Source organism: Hippoglossus stenolepis, chromosome 17, assembly GCF_022539355.2.
Source record: "Hippoglossus stenolepis isolate QCI-W04-F060 chromosome 17, HSTE1.2, whole genome shotgun sequence".
NCBI lineage: Eukaryota > Metazoa > Chordata > Actinopteri > Pleuronectiformes > Pleuronectidae > Hippoglossus > Hippoglossus stenolepis.
The window spans coordinates 894,538-912,413 of record NC_061499.1 but is presented as its reverse complement, the minus strand read 5'-3'; the positions used below and the strand labels follow the sequence as shown (position 1 = coordinate 912,413).

The window sequence follows — 17,876 nt, the reverse complement described above, 5'->3', positions numbered from 1 at the left end:
AACTGAAAACTCCTCTCTGCTCAGGATTTATTTAATCAAAGCCCAAATGACAGCTTGTCTTAAAACCACCTCAACTCTCCTGATGTATCATCATGCACCAAACAGACTCAATCACAGAACCCCCTCGGAGTTATGGATGGAATCAATCAGCAATTTGTCAACATAGAAAATCTGAAATTGCAGATCTACAGCTAACGAGGGAGCTCATGCACTGATTTGTGCTGTCGTCTGGGTTACCACCCTCCTCCTCCTCCTCCTCCTCCTCCTCCTCCGTTAACCTTCCTCCTCTGCTCTCAGTCATCGCTTTAGACTTTTACTAAACATTTACTGATAAACGTTATTCTCTTTCCTCCCTGGAACGTCCAGTTCAGACAGTTTGTATCTGACGATGTCACTTTGAAAGCTTGAAACTAAATCCTCTCTATCATCATCATCATCGTTGTCATATTGGTTCATATCCTGGGCAAACAGTCGCTACCTGTTCTCATAACCTCTGTCCCCCAGGTGTCTTGGATATGGGAACCCTCCGAGGGCCAGAGGGACAACATTGCTGTTTACCACCCGAGCTACGGACAGAGTTTCCCCAACTTGGCTTTCAAAGAACGGGTCGTGTTCCTGAACAACAGCCTGGAGAACCCGTCCATCAGGATCTCTCACCTGAGGATGTCCGATGCCGGTCGGTACACCTGCGAGTACGCCACCTATCCCTCTGGAAACGAGCAAGGCACGACCACCCTCATCATGCTCGGTGAGTAGAGAGCTGTCACGTGTCCACGTCACTTTACATACACCGAACAGAGACAGCAAGCTGCTGCATGTTTCAGAAGCAGCTGAGAACGTGTCATGTTAACACGTGAAGGGTACGAGCAGCAAAAGGTCAACGGCAGTTCCACTCTCCGCGTCTGAAACAGGTTTTCAAAAAGCTGCTCTGCAACATCAGCCTCGACAAGCGTCTCCCCAGCCACCTGCTTATCACGGCCTTCTGGAAGAGAGGATCCCATCGGAACCGGAGTCTAAGAAGAAGCAATTTAAAGCCTTTGAAGAGAATTCTCTGGGCGCATCCTGGTTAGATGCAGCATGAAAAACAAGGGAGACGGGGGATTGGAGCCGGGTTAAGATTCAGGTTTAGTCTTTACTGTGTAGATGTGTTGAAGTGATCCTCCGGCTTCGGGCTGCAACTGGAGATAAACTGGTTTGGTTCCAAACCGCACTCTGGCTTCAGCCGACATGTTTATGGGATTGTTTTGATTTTGGAAGTTAAGATATTGCTCAACATGCACTAGAGTGTATATAGATATTATATTATAGATACAGAGCAGTTCATAAATCAGGCTTTATTCTTATATTCACTTTTCTTACAAACAATACGACACAAAGTGCTTTACCATCCACGCACAGAGACAATATTAAAAGGAACTGAAGAAACTTTAAATTTCATTAATCTGAAATGAGGAAACACCAAAGGCAGGTAAACAAAGAAAGATCAAATGATAAAAAATGAAATTCTAAAAAAGATATAACACCAAAATGCTGGAAGAGGAGAGTGTTGTACTAGAGATAAAAAGCAAGGAACACAAAGACAGAAAGTCAATAAGTAAGAAACTAATTGGATTGATGAATAAAATCAGAAGAAACAGTTAATAAAGAGTCTAAAATGGATAAATAAACAGATTTTGAGTTTGCTTTTACAAATACAGACGTTTTCTGCTGAACTCACATTTAGGTATTTGGGTGGAAACAGGCACAAAGTCCTGTTTATAACTCTGGCTGCTGGAAATGTATGTATGTTCCGACAGTAATGTGGATGTATTAGACAGTTGAGTCACTCAGAGCTCGTTCAGACCTGCTGTTCACGTCCGTCCTGAGTGATCCCATCAGAAAGTGGTCACTCGTTACTTGAGAGTCACGCTTCAACTCAACCGAACAGCCAACATGTTGACAAACCAAGGTGTGTTGACCCGACCGTCCTCGTAGACGTCTGACAGACGCAGCCGCTGAATTGAGACACAGATTATATGAGATGAGCAAACGATAGGATTCGAACCTGCTTGTTTTTATCCTCTGCACAGTTTAATCCCTGTTGATGCGCAGCTTGGACGACTGTAAACACTCACTGTTCCTCACGTACGCAGCCAGAATGTGAAATGTGTAGGATTTCTTTAAGTTACCTCGGTGCCTTGATTTGCGAGTCTGAGTGGATGTTCAGTTGCCGTCAGCAGGGGACACACATCCTGTTTGTAATCGGAGACAGCTGGTGTTTTTCATCCACCCACCGTCCTCCCGTTTGCACTCGGTTTACAAAGGAATCAGACGCCCGGTGCCTTTCTCTCCACACCAAGGAGGCTTCATGCTTGAATGTGAAGAACAACAGTTCCCTCTTCTCTTACATGGAAGTGCTGTCCTTACAGTAGATGGCCCAGAGCGTCGGAGCTGGTACGATAACGAGAGCACGCGTGGAAACACTGGATCTACTCAAGTCGTATTGTTTGCAGGGAGTCCGCCTGCTGCTTCCTCCTTTTGTATCGTATGGATTTTGTTTGTCAGGGTGAGATGTGGGAGAGACTTTGTCCATTTCGCTCGCACAAATTGGGTGCAATTTCAGAACAGTGTATTTATTCTGTCGCAGTACAATGAAGGGGAAGATTTGAATGACAGCTGGATTTCTGAGAAAGAATCTGGAGAATTCAGGTGTGTTGACTGTGTGTTTTTAATTTGCTCCTGCCTCAAACAAGGGTTTGGCGATTCTTATCTTCCAAACTAACACAGAGGCCGCTCTCTCCTGTAAGTGGCTGTGGAGATGCTGTTCAGTAAGCGAGCAGTAATTCAATTTAATTCATTACAGTACGCCGGTAGCTGCTGCCAGCGAGCTTCGTGGAAAGAAGTGCTCTACAGTTCCTTTCATGTGTTCTCCCAGCTAGGCCAATAATATTTTTCCTTGCTAGTTCTTCTAAGTAAAAACCCTTCGCACAACAATAGGAAATCCACCTCGGGAAGCTCCTCTCACACAGAACAGAGGCGAGCAGGAGATGCAGAACTTGGCCGTCTTGCAGAGAAAACACGCAGATATTCTGGCGGGTTTGCAGACGGATGTGGACTAAGCCTCCTAAACTGCTGCTGCTGGCACAGAGCGGGAGCAGACTGGGAACTACCTGCTGGAGAGCTCACTGAATCACCTTTTGTCTGGAGCTGGCGCTGCCAAGCTCTCTGGGACACATTCTCCTCCATTTAGAAAAATGCACTCGACGAACTCCGTGTCCCAAAGTCACATTTCATCTGATTACCTCGGCCACGGAGGTTATGTTTTCACCCCCGACTCTTTGTTTGATTGTTACACAAACAAACCTGGGCTGATCACCAGGAAACCTCAGACGAGCTCGACTCTGGAGAATGTCGGCACAACTGAAAAATAAATTTTTTCCCTGCGTTCAATCTTGCGTAACATTCTCATGCACATGTTATATGAATCTGATCTCAATATGCAATATGGTGATAAAGTGGCTCATCAACCTTTGGTGGACTTATACGCCCGTCTAGTCAAATATAGAATCTATAAGTTCCAATCACATTAGACCTTAATGAATCTACAACAGTACCCCAATCATATCGCAGCTTACTTCAGTATGAAAAGCTGATCATGACAGCCCATCGTATTATAACTTATAGGCGACAGCGTCAGTGCCAGGAAATCCTATTACCACTTATCAGGGTGGGGATGAAGAATCCCTCGCCTGCCAGTGATTATATGGTTTTGGATGGTGCCCACACAAAATGATTTGTGGTTGTTTAAGCTGCATCGGTCATCGTGTCGCCAGCGGGACAGCAACACATCTGGGAAAGTCCCTGAGATGAATAACCTGCTCAAAGAGATCAGGACTGAGCTGGATGTGAAGAGGAAAGTGTTGGTGCAGTGCAGAGGTCAGAGGGGGCCGCACTCTGACGGGTCACTGGCTGGACTCCATGCATCCGGCGAGCGGTGAATAAGTGGCAGAACTGCAGCGAAGCTTTCTCTCAGCCAGACGTGACTCAGAGCGGAGGCTGACGTTGATGGGTGGACATTTCTTTTCTCTTTTTTCCTGGCTGAGCATTAATGTTATTAAAGTCCAGAAAGTCAACGGGCAAATGAGCACCAGCAGTCTGGCCCCTGCACTGAAAGTCTAGTTCAGCTTTGAATTAAGCAAAGCCCTGATTGCATTTCTCTGTTTTTCAAGCATATGTTATATTCAATCTCAGACCATGACGATGCATATTTACTTAATTTATATACAAACCACAATTTCAAATCCATGTAATTAATATTTGTCTTACGTAAACTAAAAATCTGAGTTTTCACACTTACTCTAGGATCTGTTATTTAAGAGGGTTTGTAGTTTATGACCCGGGTGTGAACACAGATTACAAACTGTGGCTGTGTCTTGTTTCCCAAAGTCCCTTCCCAGCTTGAGATAAATCTGCAGCTCTTACAGGCTCAGACATGATCATGTAACCATTAGTCTATTATTTCCCTTCAATTCAATCTTTAATTCAAAGAGGAAAATATCTTATTTTGGAAATTGCGGCCACTTTAGGAGAGTGCACACAGTGAGTTCTATGAATCTAGAAGAAAAGTGATGTAGAAATATGTTCACAGAAACTGCACTGGTTGGCGGAGTCGTACATTTTCCCATGACCTGTGGTAAGAACAGGTGGAGCCACCTTAGTTTGTCATGTCTAATACAGAGATTACAGTTTTTATTGTGTTTAAACTTGTCCCATTAGACTTTCACCACCCGTGGGTCAGTTCTGTGTCTGTGACACTTGAGTTCTCAGGTAAATAATAGATTTTAAAGAATGCTCCTCTCTCCCTCAACACCAGCTGCTCAGACATTCTTCAGTAAAACATTGTGACCTCAGTCAGTGAGACAGACGTTGTAGTTTCAGCTCCCGGGTGAGAATATGTGCAAGATGGAGAAACAGGGTCTTGCCCTTAAGAAATTAAGTGTGCGAAGCAAAGCTCCCCTGGATGAATAAAGGTTCAACAGAAATTAAAAAGGTAACTCCAGTCAGACCTCAGCTGCGGTTGTGCACGTACCAGCAAGTGGCATCAGTGCACAGCAACGTGTCGCTCACTCGTCTCAGTCTGTGTACCTGTCACTCTGTCACAATCTGCTGCACCTGAGAGGCCCCGTCGTGTGCATGCACGTGCATCTCTGCTGCTGTAGATTGAATTTATTCTGTGGGAAATGCTGCACAGGAAGTGAAGCAACATTCCTGGATCCAGCCTTTAACTTGGATCTGCACTAAGATACATGAGACTCATCCTTCCACCAGGTTTTGTTTGAGTAATTCTGCCAAAAATAATAATATATAATAAAGAATTAATCTGTTTTCCATATTCTGAAGAATTGTCAGCAGATGAAACTAAAATACCACACAAATCAACATTCACCTTTCAATCAGGACATGTTCAAGTTAAAGTTGCAGCACAAAGAGTGAAAAGGTTTGAGATGTGAACCCTCCAGGTTCTGTCCTCTTTGTGTTCAGGGTCAGGTCTTTGGGTTTAGAAGTAAAACAAATATTCAGTTTGTTCTTTGAAAACTCTTTTAATTCCTTTTCTTTTCCCTTTTTGCATGTCAGCCACTTAGCAAGTGCTATCAAGCTTAAATAAGCCAAATTAGTCTCAAGCTTAAATTAATGCATTTTGTCAACATCTCCAGCAGCCAATAAGAACTTGTCAAAACAACACGCACAGAAGAATAATTGCAGTATAAACTATTCCTGTGTTCCTTGAATATTCATCTCTCGCTAACAGCTGAGCCGACGTGGAGAGCCAAGCAGATGTTTCTCTCCCAACAATGTCTGGAGATATTCAGCAGCAGCGTGTCAGTCTGAGAGAAGATGTTTACAAACCTGGGCAGCTGGTGAGACACGAATCCCGAAAATGGAACAAGATCCAGAAGCTTTTCATTGATTTCTCGGGTAACAGATGCAGCAAAGTAGAGAATAAAAATAAACTACATCACATGGCTGCTTTTCATCGGGTTACAGCAGCTAATACATCTGTGTTTGGAGAGAAGAGGAGGAAACGTTCATGTTCCCTGAGCACAGATCCAGACCTGCTCTCCGGTCTCAGTGTCCTCGGTCATCGAGGATCCCAGTGACTCGTGACATGTTGTAGTTATTCTTGGTAACATGGAGGATTTGGTTTGTTTACATGTTTACACCAACAGAGGTGAAGTATTAGGTAACAGAGCTCGATGGCTCCAGAGGTCGAATCAAGATGATCCGATTGACTTTCTCTGACTTCCTTTGACCCTTCTCTCTCTCGACGTGTTGATGGATGGCGACGACAGACAGAGGCTTTGTATGAAGATATCAAGAAGCAGAGCGTGAAAGTTAGATCTTGTATTTATCCAAGAACAAGACAGAGCCGTGTCAGCAAAGCTTGATTCCAACAGTGTATGAAACGTCTGTATGTGGCTCACGTACCTGGAGAACCGTTCATCTCACCGGACTCACACTTGGCTTGTGTATCGTTGAGGGCCCAAAGAAGTGTGATGTGGAATTTGGTTTGATTTGGACGTGAGAAACCGGAGCAGCGCGTGACTGGGCCTCATCATCACGACACGTTCCAGACAACAGGCGCATTCATGAGATGACAAAAAGCTTTTTCCAAACAGGAAGGTTTAAAACTGCTTTGGATGAACCAAAAAAACTAAAGTGTCAACATCAGGGTGTCACTAAAGTAAAAGAGATCATCAAAGACATCAAACCAAAGATGTCTCTCCTCTCAGCAGCCACATGTAAGATCTGCACAGCAGCATTTGGATTCTGGGCCAAATGCAACAAACCACTTGTAATCTGGTTTGGAGCTGGGTTTTCAAAAGTCTGGCCCAGTTCTGGTCCATATCACGGTTAGCTCGGCGTCCTTCCAGCAAGAAGTGATGGTTTTCATTGCAGAATGTGGGCAACATGTAAGTGATGCTGTGGGTCAGAACTGGACCTCAGTAATCTCCGGTCCGGCTGCCCGTCTCCGGCACTGTGGCGATGACAGATGTCAGCTGTCCTGTGTGAACGCCGCCTTAATGCAGCAACAGCCCGGCTTCGCACTCGCTCACAAATTCCTCTCGCTTGGCAGATATTCCCGACTTGTTCAGGATTCAAACTGGAAATCTTCCAGTCACTGGCCGTGTTCTGTTAGTGCTGCCAGGGAGAAAAGAAAGACCGCCTCTGAGAGGTCCCAGGTTCAAGTTAGGGCAAGCATCTGCTCTGCTCAAGAGTCCTGGGAAATATTCTACCGGCTGCAGGGACGTTTTTCACAGCTTGCGTCTCCGTAGCGTTCAGAAATGTAAGTCAAATTGTTTCTACAGTGCAAATCACATCTCTGTGTTTTAATCTCCAAATGTAGAACTGCGACATTTCAGTTTTCACCAAACGCACCTCGAGCAGTCGATGGTGTTTGCAAACATTACCGTGATGCAATTTCCTGTCTCCCTGCGAGCCGCTGGCATTCGAGCGGCTGACGGTACCACAGGAGGGTTGGCGGGGGGGCAGCGGTGTTTATTCGGCTCTGTTAGCGTGGCGTCCTGCTTGCTTTCAAATTACTCCGAGCCGACGTGAGGAGAGGCAGCGAGCTCAAGTGGATGCGATGTCACGAAGCGCATCAGGGACGGATACTTCTGACTTGTTTCAGTCCCCAGATCAATCCACCAACACTCGGCCTCACTCTCTTCTCATTTCTTATTCCTCCCTCCGCCTGCGTCTCCTCTCTCCCTCGCGTCTGAACTCTCTCCTCCCTCGTCTCGTTTGGTCGCAGCTCTCTTCTCTTTGCTTTTTGTTTTATCCACCATCCTGTGATTTCTCCAGGTTCCACAAAGAAAATATTGTAAGACTCTTTAGACCTTTTTTTTAAATAAATGCTGCCTGGATCTGAATTTCAGAATAACTTTGAAACCAGTTAAAACGCTGACTGCACCGTCTGCAAATACCCACAATTAATGACTAAGACTATAAATGTACCTAATAAGAAATAAAGAGGTTATAATTGATGATCATAAATCAAAGTGTTAACTAAAGCAGGTACAGTGGGTTTGTTTCTCCTGGAGCATTTTACATAATGATTCCAAACCACTGGGAAATTAATTATCAACCCGCACAGCAGCACCAGGGCCGTCACTTTTTACATGTGAAATGTTTGAATGTGGGAAATGTGGGCAAGCAGAAGGTGTGTTGGAGGTTCTGCTGTGGTATTGACCCGTCGGGACTCGACTCAGGATGTTTGTGAGCGGAGCTGTGATCAGATAATCAGATAACGTGATTCTCCAGATTTGTGCTCCAAGGCGAGAGGAAGTAGACTCTGTCCATCGCAGAGAAGAAGAAACACAACAGTGAAATTCAGACCCTCTTCACCTCTATGGATCTCTGTTCAGTCAAAGGTCGTCACTCTCAAAGCAGCTGAGGCTCAGGAGGCATAGAGGGGGTCGTCCACTAATCGGAGGGTCAGAGGTTCTATTCCCAGCTCGTCCAAAGTGTCCTCGGGCAAGACACTGAACCGCCACGTTGCTCCTGACGGCTGTGCCAGATAAAGAAGAGCTGTGTGCATTCGTACAGTAAATCACTATGAGTGGTCGTTAAGAGGAGAAAAAAACTGCTTTCTAAACGCAGCTCATTCATCGGTTTTGCTCAACGGTGCAATTTTGAGGTCGTCAGCGTTGAACTCGGTGTGAAACATTGATTTGTCTCGATTTGATATTGATTAATTTCTTCCCCAAGAGCAAATTCTTAATCGATGAATTGTCTCAGCTGTGAAATTTGAATGTTTCGCTGATGTTTAGGGACAATTTCAGGTTTTCTGTGTCCTTGCAGATATTTATTGGTCTATTTTCTTGTATTTTTTAGTGGAAAGAATTTCTATCAGCACCTGAGTCCTTCTTGATCGGTAAAGTCTTTCCACTTCGGTCTCAGCTGCATACAAACCACTGAAAGGAAAGACATTTACTAAATCACATCCTGAAACAAAGGAACTTTCAAAAGCGTGGATAGCAGAGAAAAGTAAATCACTTGACTTCACAAAATAATGGAATTCACTGACATTTCCAGATTGAGTGATCGTATCCGAGGTTGAGTTTTTCCTTTAAGAAAGAATAAGGACACTTTCATGGAACATTGACACTCGATATAACGAGTCCACTTTGATTTAACAAAGCTAATGTGATGGGAGGAGGAAAGCTGCATATCGCTGGTGTAAAGCAAAAGCCTTGTTATCTTTGGTATTTGGGATGTTTGGCTTGTGATGAATGTGCTTTGTTCTGTCTTAAATGACGATAAACGTGAAGTAACTCAATTTTTAAAAAACATTTAGAAACTATTCGAATTTCTTTCGGGATCTGTCTTAACTTTGTCTTCTGTCTTTCTGATGTTGGGGCCCGGGGTCACACCGGAGGCCCCCCCCCCCTCTGAGTTTCATTACAGCCACAGTAGGATGCCACGGTGTATATGCACAACAAACTGATTGAACCCTCTTCTCTCCTGCCCTCCTCCCTCTCCTCCTCCTCCTCCTCCTCATGTTTGATGTCACTTTTCTCTCACCACCCGTTATTTTTTCATCTCTCTCCCTCTGCTACCATTTTTCTTTCTCCTCTGTTCTCCTCATCCCTTGTGTCCTGTCTGGATTTCGTATCATCTCCTCCCTCTCACATCTTCCCATATTTTTTTTTGATCTCCCTCTCTCCCTCACCCCCCCCCTACAGCCAAGCCTAAGAACTCAGCCAAGGTGGTGACAGTCCAGGCCGGCACCAAATCGGTGGTGGTAGCCCAGTGCGAGGCGGCGGATGGCAAACCGGCAGCGACCATCAAGTGGCTGGCGTCGGTCGGAGGCAACCACTCGACCAGCACCACAAATGGCCCCGACGGGACGGTGACGGTACGCAGCGAATATCGCCTGGTTCCCACGCCGACGGATAACGGCAGAGAGGTGACCTGCATGGTGGAGCAGAGGACGCAGGAGCGGCCGTGGGTCTACCCTCTTAAACTCTCCGTGGAGTGTAAGCAACACACACACACACACACACACACACACACACACACACACACACACACACACACACACACACACACACACACACACACACACACCACTTTATATTTTCACTTCATAATTAGTTTTGTGCATAAACAATAAACGCTGCACAACCTCTTCCACTGTCATGTATCACGGGTCCAACTACGGATACAAATAGCTCGAATGGATCCAAAAGTGCCGACTGCCAATAACTTCAGACACAGATCAGTGCTTTGCTGGAGCCTTCCGGCCTTTTCTTTGGCAGCCGCCTGCCGACTCTTTACCGCTGATCTATAAAGGTTCGGCACGTTGCCAGATAGAAAGAGCAACGGTCCACGTTCCCCGTATATCAACGCTGTGAGACGGCTCCGATGAGAAGGTGATTCTTTAATATGTGAGTGTGCAGGACTTCCTCCACTTCTCTAATGATCCGCTGGAGCCAACGAAACTGATCGATACCACGAGGATGTGAAGTGATTACAAATCCTGAACTTTTAATACAGTTTTATTAGTTCGAGCCAAAGAAGAATGAAGCCAATTAGCTTCAATTACAGAAATAACTAATTAACTTTAAGCAGAGTCCGCTCTTCATTAGTGAGAAGCTATGTTGGTCCAGCTTTATTTCTCGTGGCAGATTAAATCTTCCGGGGGTATAGATGATACGAGTCGAGATGTTCTGCCACTTTTCAGCTGCAGAGGTTTTAGGAACAAGAAACCACAGTTAGAATAAATTCTTCCTTAGTTAAAGTTGTTTTTAAAACATGTATTCACCAGCTAAATATATCACAAGTTAGCCAATCGTTTACCGCAGAATGATTATGGTGCAGTGTTTCCCATTAACTGGCCTGTGTCAGCCCGTCACAGTCTAATTTGTCTCTCCACAGTTTCATAACAAACTGGAAATAACATTTTGATAACACAATATATTTCCAACATTGTGTTTAGAGCTGTTGCTTCATTACGGAGCTGTACACAGAACTAATTTCTCCCAAACAAACACAACTGACCGTCCGTCACAGTCGAACCAGCCACCGCATGTGTGACCCGGTAGAATCTCTATAAATATCCATAAAGTCTTTACCATCCCGTGTAGGAATCCAACGTAGAACCTCTTCTGTGATGCCTGTGAGTGAATAGAACATAAACAACATGTAACATAAGCTTTTCTTGTTCTGACCAAACATCCAGTCCGACACAGAATCCTAAACACAACTGTACAAAAGAGGTAAATTACACAAAATGTTGTGACAATTGAACGAACTTTCATCTTCATGTTCTTTCGGGACTTCCTGACATCGGGAGAATAGAAAATCATGAGCGTTCCATGTTTACACACAAATGCTGGCACACACATTGCTTTCGTTTAATCCTTAAATTCCATTCTAATTTACACGGGATTACAATATTACACAGGTTCAGCGTAGCTTTGCAGAGATTTAGAGATGCCCACAGCGTCGTCTCCACTGTGTGACCTCGCTGCCGCTCGCTGCAAAGACGGAACAGATTGTTTCTGTTCAGCCTCCTTTTTTTATAATCTGCAATTTTTTTAGACTCGCAAACACACAGACACACACACACAGACCTACCCACAATCAGACAATGCCGGTCCAGCTGTGACAAAGTAATGAGGAATAAATATAAGAAAATGTTATACCTGCACATGACCCCTGGCTACACAGACACACTCCTATCAATTCATGCTGTCACATCAGTCTGTCAAATTACATGTCCTGGCTTCTCTGTAAATAGAGATTCAGCAGATTGAGAGTGTGTTTGTGTGTGTGGGCGTTTACACCGTGCACATGTAGAACTCACACATGTAACCGTAGATAGACTCACAAACGAGGCGGCGAGGTCTCACTTGTGTATAAGCTACTTATGCAAATTTTTCTATATGTGTGAGGACACTGATTCCTTAGCGTCTTCTCCCGACCTTTAAAATCTGCAGAAGAACCCGTCCTCCAGTGTCCACATGCACTGGTATTTGTGCTTACTTCAAATGTCTCATATCATTAACTCCCGCACGGGCTCAACCAAAAGGTTACGAATGTCAATAACCCATAATAAATGGTTAAAGTAGTGAAATTATGTTCGAAATTTGCAAAAATGCAAAACAAAATGAGTTTTTTTAATCAGAAAATGTATTTATCGAACTCATTTCTACAAAAACGTGAACATTAAACATGAACTAGGTACATTTTTGAGATATGCCAACTTTTCTCTGCTCCTCTCCTGCAGCTCTCTGGCTGTAGTGCACGTTAGCAACACGTTTTTCAGTGCACGTAACGAAACGTGTTGATGTCGTCAGGAGCGTAAAACCCGATGAGGCAGAGGACGGAGGTCTTTGCTTCATGCTGCAAAAACAGTGAACGTTGTAGTTATCACAGTTTTTATTTTGGAGCGATTTAAAGCGACCAGGCAAACAAACAAGAGTTAACTGAAGAGAGGAGTGGAAACATTTTCTTCTCTCCCACAAACGGAGAAGAAGCAGAACACACACACACACACACACACACACACACACACACACACACACACACACACACACACACACACACACACACACGTACACACTGAGTCCTCGCTGTGTGTGTGTGTGTGTGTGTGTGTTTGTTAGTTTAGTGATGGTGTGAGGGATCACGTCTCCTGTCTGCTGTGTAAATCAGATCAGCCTTTATAGGTCAGCGCTCTCTAGGAAGAACACACACACTCACACGACCGCACACACACACACACTCACACCACCGCACACACACACAGGCTATAACACCACAGGCCTTCCCTCCTGTCCTGCTGTTTGTCTCTCACAGCCTTGACACCCTGTCACTCCTCACACACACCTCTCGTCCTCTCACTCCTTCCTCTTCTCTTCTCTCTCTCCGTCTGATTTTTAACATGAAAAACATGAAGGGGAGAAAAAAGGCACAAAGGTTTTTTCTGCTCGTTTCAACTTCCTCCACACGCTGCTTTGCTTTGACTTCACTTTAATATGAAACTCTTTCAGAAGTGAGCGACTGATTTTCCGCCTCCGGCCTTGATTTAGAGGCTAAAAGCAACTTTTTATTTTCACGATTTCACTCGAGGTTCACACATCACTGTTCATTCAGGACGTATCAAACACGTGCATTGAATTTAGGTTTTGATTGACGTGTGACACTTTGACAGACGTCATCGTGTTCACTATCATTTCTCCAAACACTCACATATTTCAATGTCCCTTACTTTGTGGAAATGGGGCGACACCGTGATGAGAACTACCTAAAATGACAGATATCATCTTTGAGAGACATTTATTTGACGTGTAGTTGGATTTTAGTTGGGTTCATGTCCCATCTGCTAACATGGAGGAGGTTTTATGACCTTTATTGCAGCCAGTCAGCAGGTTGGGGGGGTGGGGGGCAATTAAGGGACTTTGGCTTGGCTTTTTTGGAGCTGTCACGGCGTCCGTCTTTATAAACAGTCTATTGTCGGCAGTGAGGAGTTGTGAAGTGGGATCATGGGTATTGGGGTATTTAAAGCCATCTGCCATTCAAAACTGTGCAAAGAAACAGGATGTAATAAAAAATCAATTCAACAAAAAGATTAAATAGTTAAAAGTGCAAAAAATATACATAATAAGAATATAAACGGAAAAAACATGAAAAATAAAGTTGACGTGAGGAAAAGTGCTTTGAATCACCTACAACCTGAAACTTCGACCAACTTTAAATCCAGTGACCAACGATGTGTCCAGACTTTAAATCCCTGACTTTGTTTAAAGTACTAATTCTGTAAACTCTGCATATTAAACCTATTCTCTGTGTCTCTCTCTTTCAGACCCGCCCTCCGTGTCCATAGAGGGTTACGACAACAACTGGTACGTTGGCCGCTCGGACGCCGTGCTCCAATGTCTGGCCAGCGGGAACCCAGCGCCCACCACCGTGACCTGGACCGCGTAAGAACCCCCCACTCCGTCCGCTCAGTCGCTCCATCTCACCTACGACACAGAGACTGACAGATTCTCTAATTATTCCCATAATCACGACAGAAGCGTGCAATCGTCTCCCTTTAATGATCTTTCTTTTTTTTGTCATTTCTGATAAACATGAAAGCTCTAAACATCTCAGCCTGACAGACAGATGGCGTGCTGTGGTGTGTGTGTGCTCGGTGTGTGTGTGTGTGTGTTTGTGTTTGTGTGTGTGTGTGTGCTCGGTGTGTGTGTGTGTGTGTGTGCGTGTGTGTGTCCGTGTGTGTGTGTGTGTGCGTGCTTCTTGATGAATATTGAACAGAGAGACAGAGCGGCTGTTCACATGTCTGTGATTCCTCTCACAATAAATGTGTCTTTGAAAGTCACAGTCACAAATCGTCTCTTTTCTTCATGTTTTCAACTCTCGATCTATCGTTTACCATCTTTATCTCTTTCTTCTTCACTCATTCTTTCTCTCCCTCACGCTTATCGATTTGCCTTCTTCGTTTTCCTTCTTCCTCGTCTTATTTTATGCAAAACGTTCGACCTCCTCGCTTACGTGTTTTATCTTGGTCCCTCTCCAGGGCGTCCGGTTCTCTGCCCGACACGGTGGTGGTGGAAGGAAACAAGCTCCTGGTGCGGAAGGTGGACGACGCCGTCAACACCACCTTCATCTGCGAGGTCAAGAACAAGCACGGGGCCAGCAGGCACCAGATCACCACCATCGTCATCGGTGAGTCCATCAACCCTCGGACGACACACACACACACACACTCACACACGTGTTGAACATGTGTGCAGAAGCGTGTTCAGATGCACTCAACATACAGAACTGATGCATTTACCTGCAATCAAGATGAAAACCAACGGATGATGAACTACATCATCCCACTTAACATAATGGGACTATTTTCTCGAGTACCTGCACACACACGCACACTCAAATGAACATATGCATGCACACACACTCCATATCCTGCCTCACACATGCATGCACAGAAACATTAATCTCCCTCTCTCTCACACACACACACACACACACACACACACACACACACACACACACACACACACACACACACACACACACACACACGCACACACACACACGCTGGGATCAGGGCTGATCTGGGAGCTGCAGGGACGCTGGTTTCTCTTAATCTTCACATTGGATTATTTCTCCATGTTTTCGTCCTCGCTGTCCAACTCGGAGCGCGGCGCGGCGGACGCTGTTGATTGACCCGATCCCCACAGCAGGGCCAAACCGCACAGACACGGGGCCAACTCCAAATCTTTATAGCTGCACATCAGAACCACTCAGTGAGCCACTGGAGCTGGAGTCTGCAGACTGGGAAACTCCACTGGACGTAAATTGAATGTGAATTCTGGTTTTATGAGTCTGAGAGCGGGCCCTCATTAGAGCGCGTTGGCCCTGCAGTGGACGCGACTGTGTCGGGATTGTTGGAGGGTTTCTACATTTTTTTTCCAGGGGGTTCATGTTGGTGTGAGCCAGTTTGCCCAGTTTGTTTTCCCTTCGCTCTCTTTTTCTCCTCCACACTTTCCCTTCTTTTCTTGTGCATAACGACTAACTCCTCCAAAGTCTGTTGAGCTTTCTCTCCTCTCTCAACCTTTCTATTTACTCTCCTGTCCGATGGAGCGTGAACACTGTGTCTGCATGCAATCTCTATCTTTCTGCTGGATTTTGACTCTTGACGTTCACTCGTCCGGTGATTCGGCTCTGTTGCCATGGTGTTGGGTCGGGGGGGGGTTTCACACATTGATCCCACATGGACACACACACTATACCTTTGCACCCACAAACCCAAGACAATGTCTGCATGCTGAAATGCTTCAGCAGGCAGTCCACAAAACCTGTTGAGTCAAACCTGTGGATTCTAAACCTGAGTCTTTTTTTATCAGTGTGTGTGTGTGTGTGTGTGTGTGTGTGTGTGTGTGTGTGTGTGTGTGTGTGTGTGTGTGTGTGTGTGTGTGTGTGTGTGTGTGTGTGTGTGTGTGTGTGTGTGTGTGTGTGTGTGTGCACGCTTGACTGGTCAAAACGCTTCCTCTTTTGTTTTAATAATCACCATATTGCACTTTATAACAAAACAAAGCTAGAATACATGTGTAGACCACATCCCTCCGCCAAGGCCAAACAATCCAACACACACGTCGTCTTACAGGAAACTGAAAAACAGGAAAATTAAAGTTGCACACTGTGAAAACACTGACGTCAGCACCATTCATGTGTCAGTTATTTTACGTCAAGATCCACCGATTATTTCAAGACAATTTGATTAAAATCTTGAGAAATCCTGCCTCCAGCAATAAGAAATAAATCCTGAATCCAACTCTTTATCTGAATCCTACATGTGATGAGTTCTTTCATGGGCCAGGCGTCCGTCACTCACCGCGCTCGGTGCAAATACGCATTTTTTGTTGCATAATCCTTCTGACAATCAAATAAACAAACCGACAAACAGACGCGGGTGAAAACACAACCTCCTCGGTGGAGGTAACAAAGCACAACTTCCTCTCTTTTGCCAAAAGACAGCGGAGGGAGCTACATTTAGAAAATCTGTGGGAAATCGGTGCCGGAGATTTGAATTGTCTAATCTGAGAACAAAGATGCTTTGTGGCAGGGCGGTTTGTTGGGAGGGATGTGTGGGAGGTTCAGAAGTGGCTAAGCTGCTGCAGTTCTCGCTGGAAGCATGGCATTGTGCCCGACTCAAAGTATCAAGGAGAGTACTCTTTCCCCTCCTAGCACACACAGAAACTCAACGCACCGCATTACAGAGTCAACACATAACCCACAAAGTACAAACACACACACACTTTGAGCACTTTGAGGACTCGCGCGCACATTTCTCATCTTTCCTGCGAGCTGCGTTCAAGCCCAAACTCTGTGATTCATCCTCTCCTGGTTTGAACGTGTCCTCAGTGTTTCACCGTTTGCTTGTAGAACAACGACGTGGGTATAAAGTGAAGCCGTAATCTCTCAGTTTAACACTTTCATTGAACACTTATTGAAATCGGAATGAAGCGGGTTAGATGTGGGAGGACGGAGAACTTTGCTGACTGAACAAACGAAACATGTTCATTTGTGTTGTTTTATTTTTGCCTTTTCCCAAAGTGACTTCGAGTTTGTTTGTTGCTCAAGGACACTTTGATGCAACCTCACAGATTTAAGTTGCTTTAGCTTCTGTGAGAATCAAACCTACGACTTGTATTTGCAGATGGAAGTTACTTCAACCACGTAAATCCGTGTGTGTCCTTGTTACTTTAACCTGCTTGTTTTGGATGGGACGATTACTTTACCCGTGGCAATACTCAGAATAAGTCCTTTCCATCAAGACCTACAGTATAAATCACTTTGTTATTGTCTGTGTGTTGTGTGTAGACTTTTTATGTTTCTATAGACTGTGTTATTTCAGAGTCCTGATCAGCAATAGACTGAAACTTCTTAACCCCATGTCCAGGTATTCTTTAAACAAGCCGGATATTCTATTTAAGTCAGAGTAACTTTATTTGTGAACCTGAACAGACAATTAACTTCAATGAGATCCTGGAACAAACAAATAGCCACTGAACGGCTCCAGATCCTGTTTGTGTAAGTCCCGGGCCTCGCAGCATATGGCAGGATACTTATCCCTGTAAGATTAGATGCTACAAATGACATTAAACATTGAGTGAATGCTTTGCCAAGTGCCAAGAGTCTGTTCAGCGAGTTTTATAATCTTACTTATAAATATTGTTTTAAACCACATTAATGTGTTGGCACCGCAGACGTCCGTTAAATAAACTCATAATTGCGGTAAAAGGAAGCGAACCGTGACCCATAATGAGAGGCTTCCTCTGAATTAATTGGGCCACCAACTGAGTCCCGTGGGCTCGTCA

General features: G+C 44.8%; 1 protein-coding gene across 3 annotated transcripts in view; it reads left to right on the top strand.

Moving 5' to 3' along the window:
* Positions 1 to 17,876, top strand: part of pvrl2l (PVR cell adhesion molecule related 2 like) — a 221,361-nt gene that overhangs the window by 96,404 nt on the left and 107,081 nt on the right. For all 3 annotated transcript variants that reach the window (XM_047344089.1, XM_047344088.1, XM_047344087.1), the window contains exons 3-6: positions 505 to 748; positions 9,726 to 10,019; positions 13,853 to 13,970; positions 14,567 to 14,715. In XM_047344089.1, the coding sequence (XP_047200045.1) occupies positions 505 to 748; positions 9,726 to 10,019; positions 13,853 to 13,970; positions 14,567 to 14,715 (805 nt within the window). The remainder of the gene's footprint in view (positions 1 to 504; positions 749 to 9,725; positions 10,020 to 13,852; positions 13,971 to 14,566; positions 14,716 to 17,876) is intronic.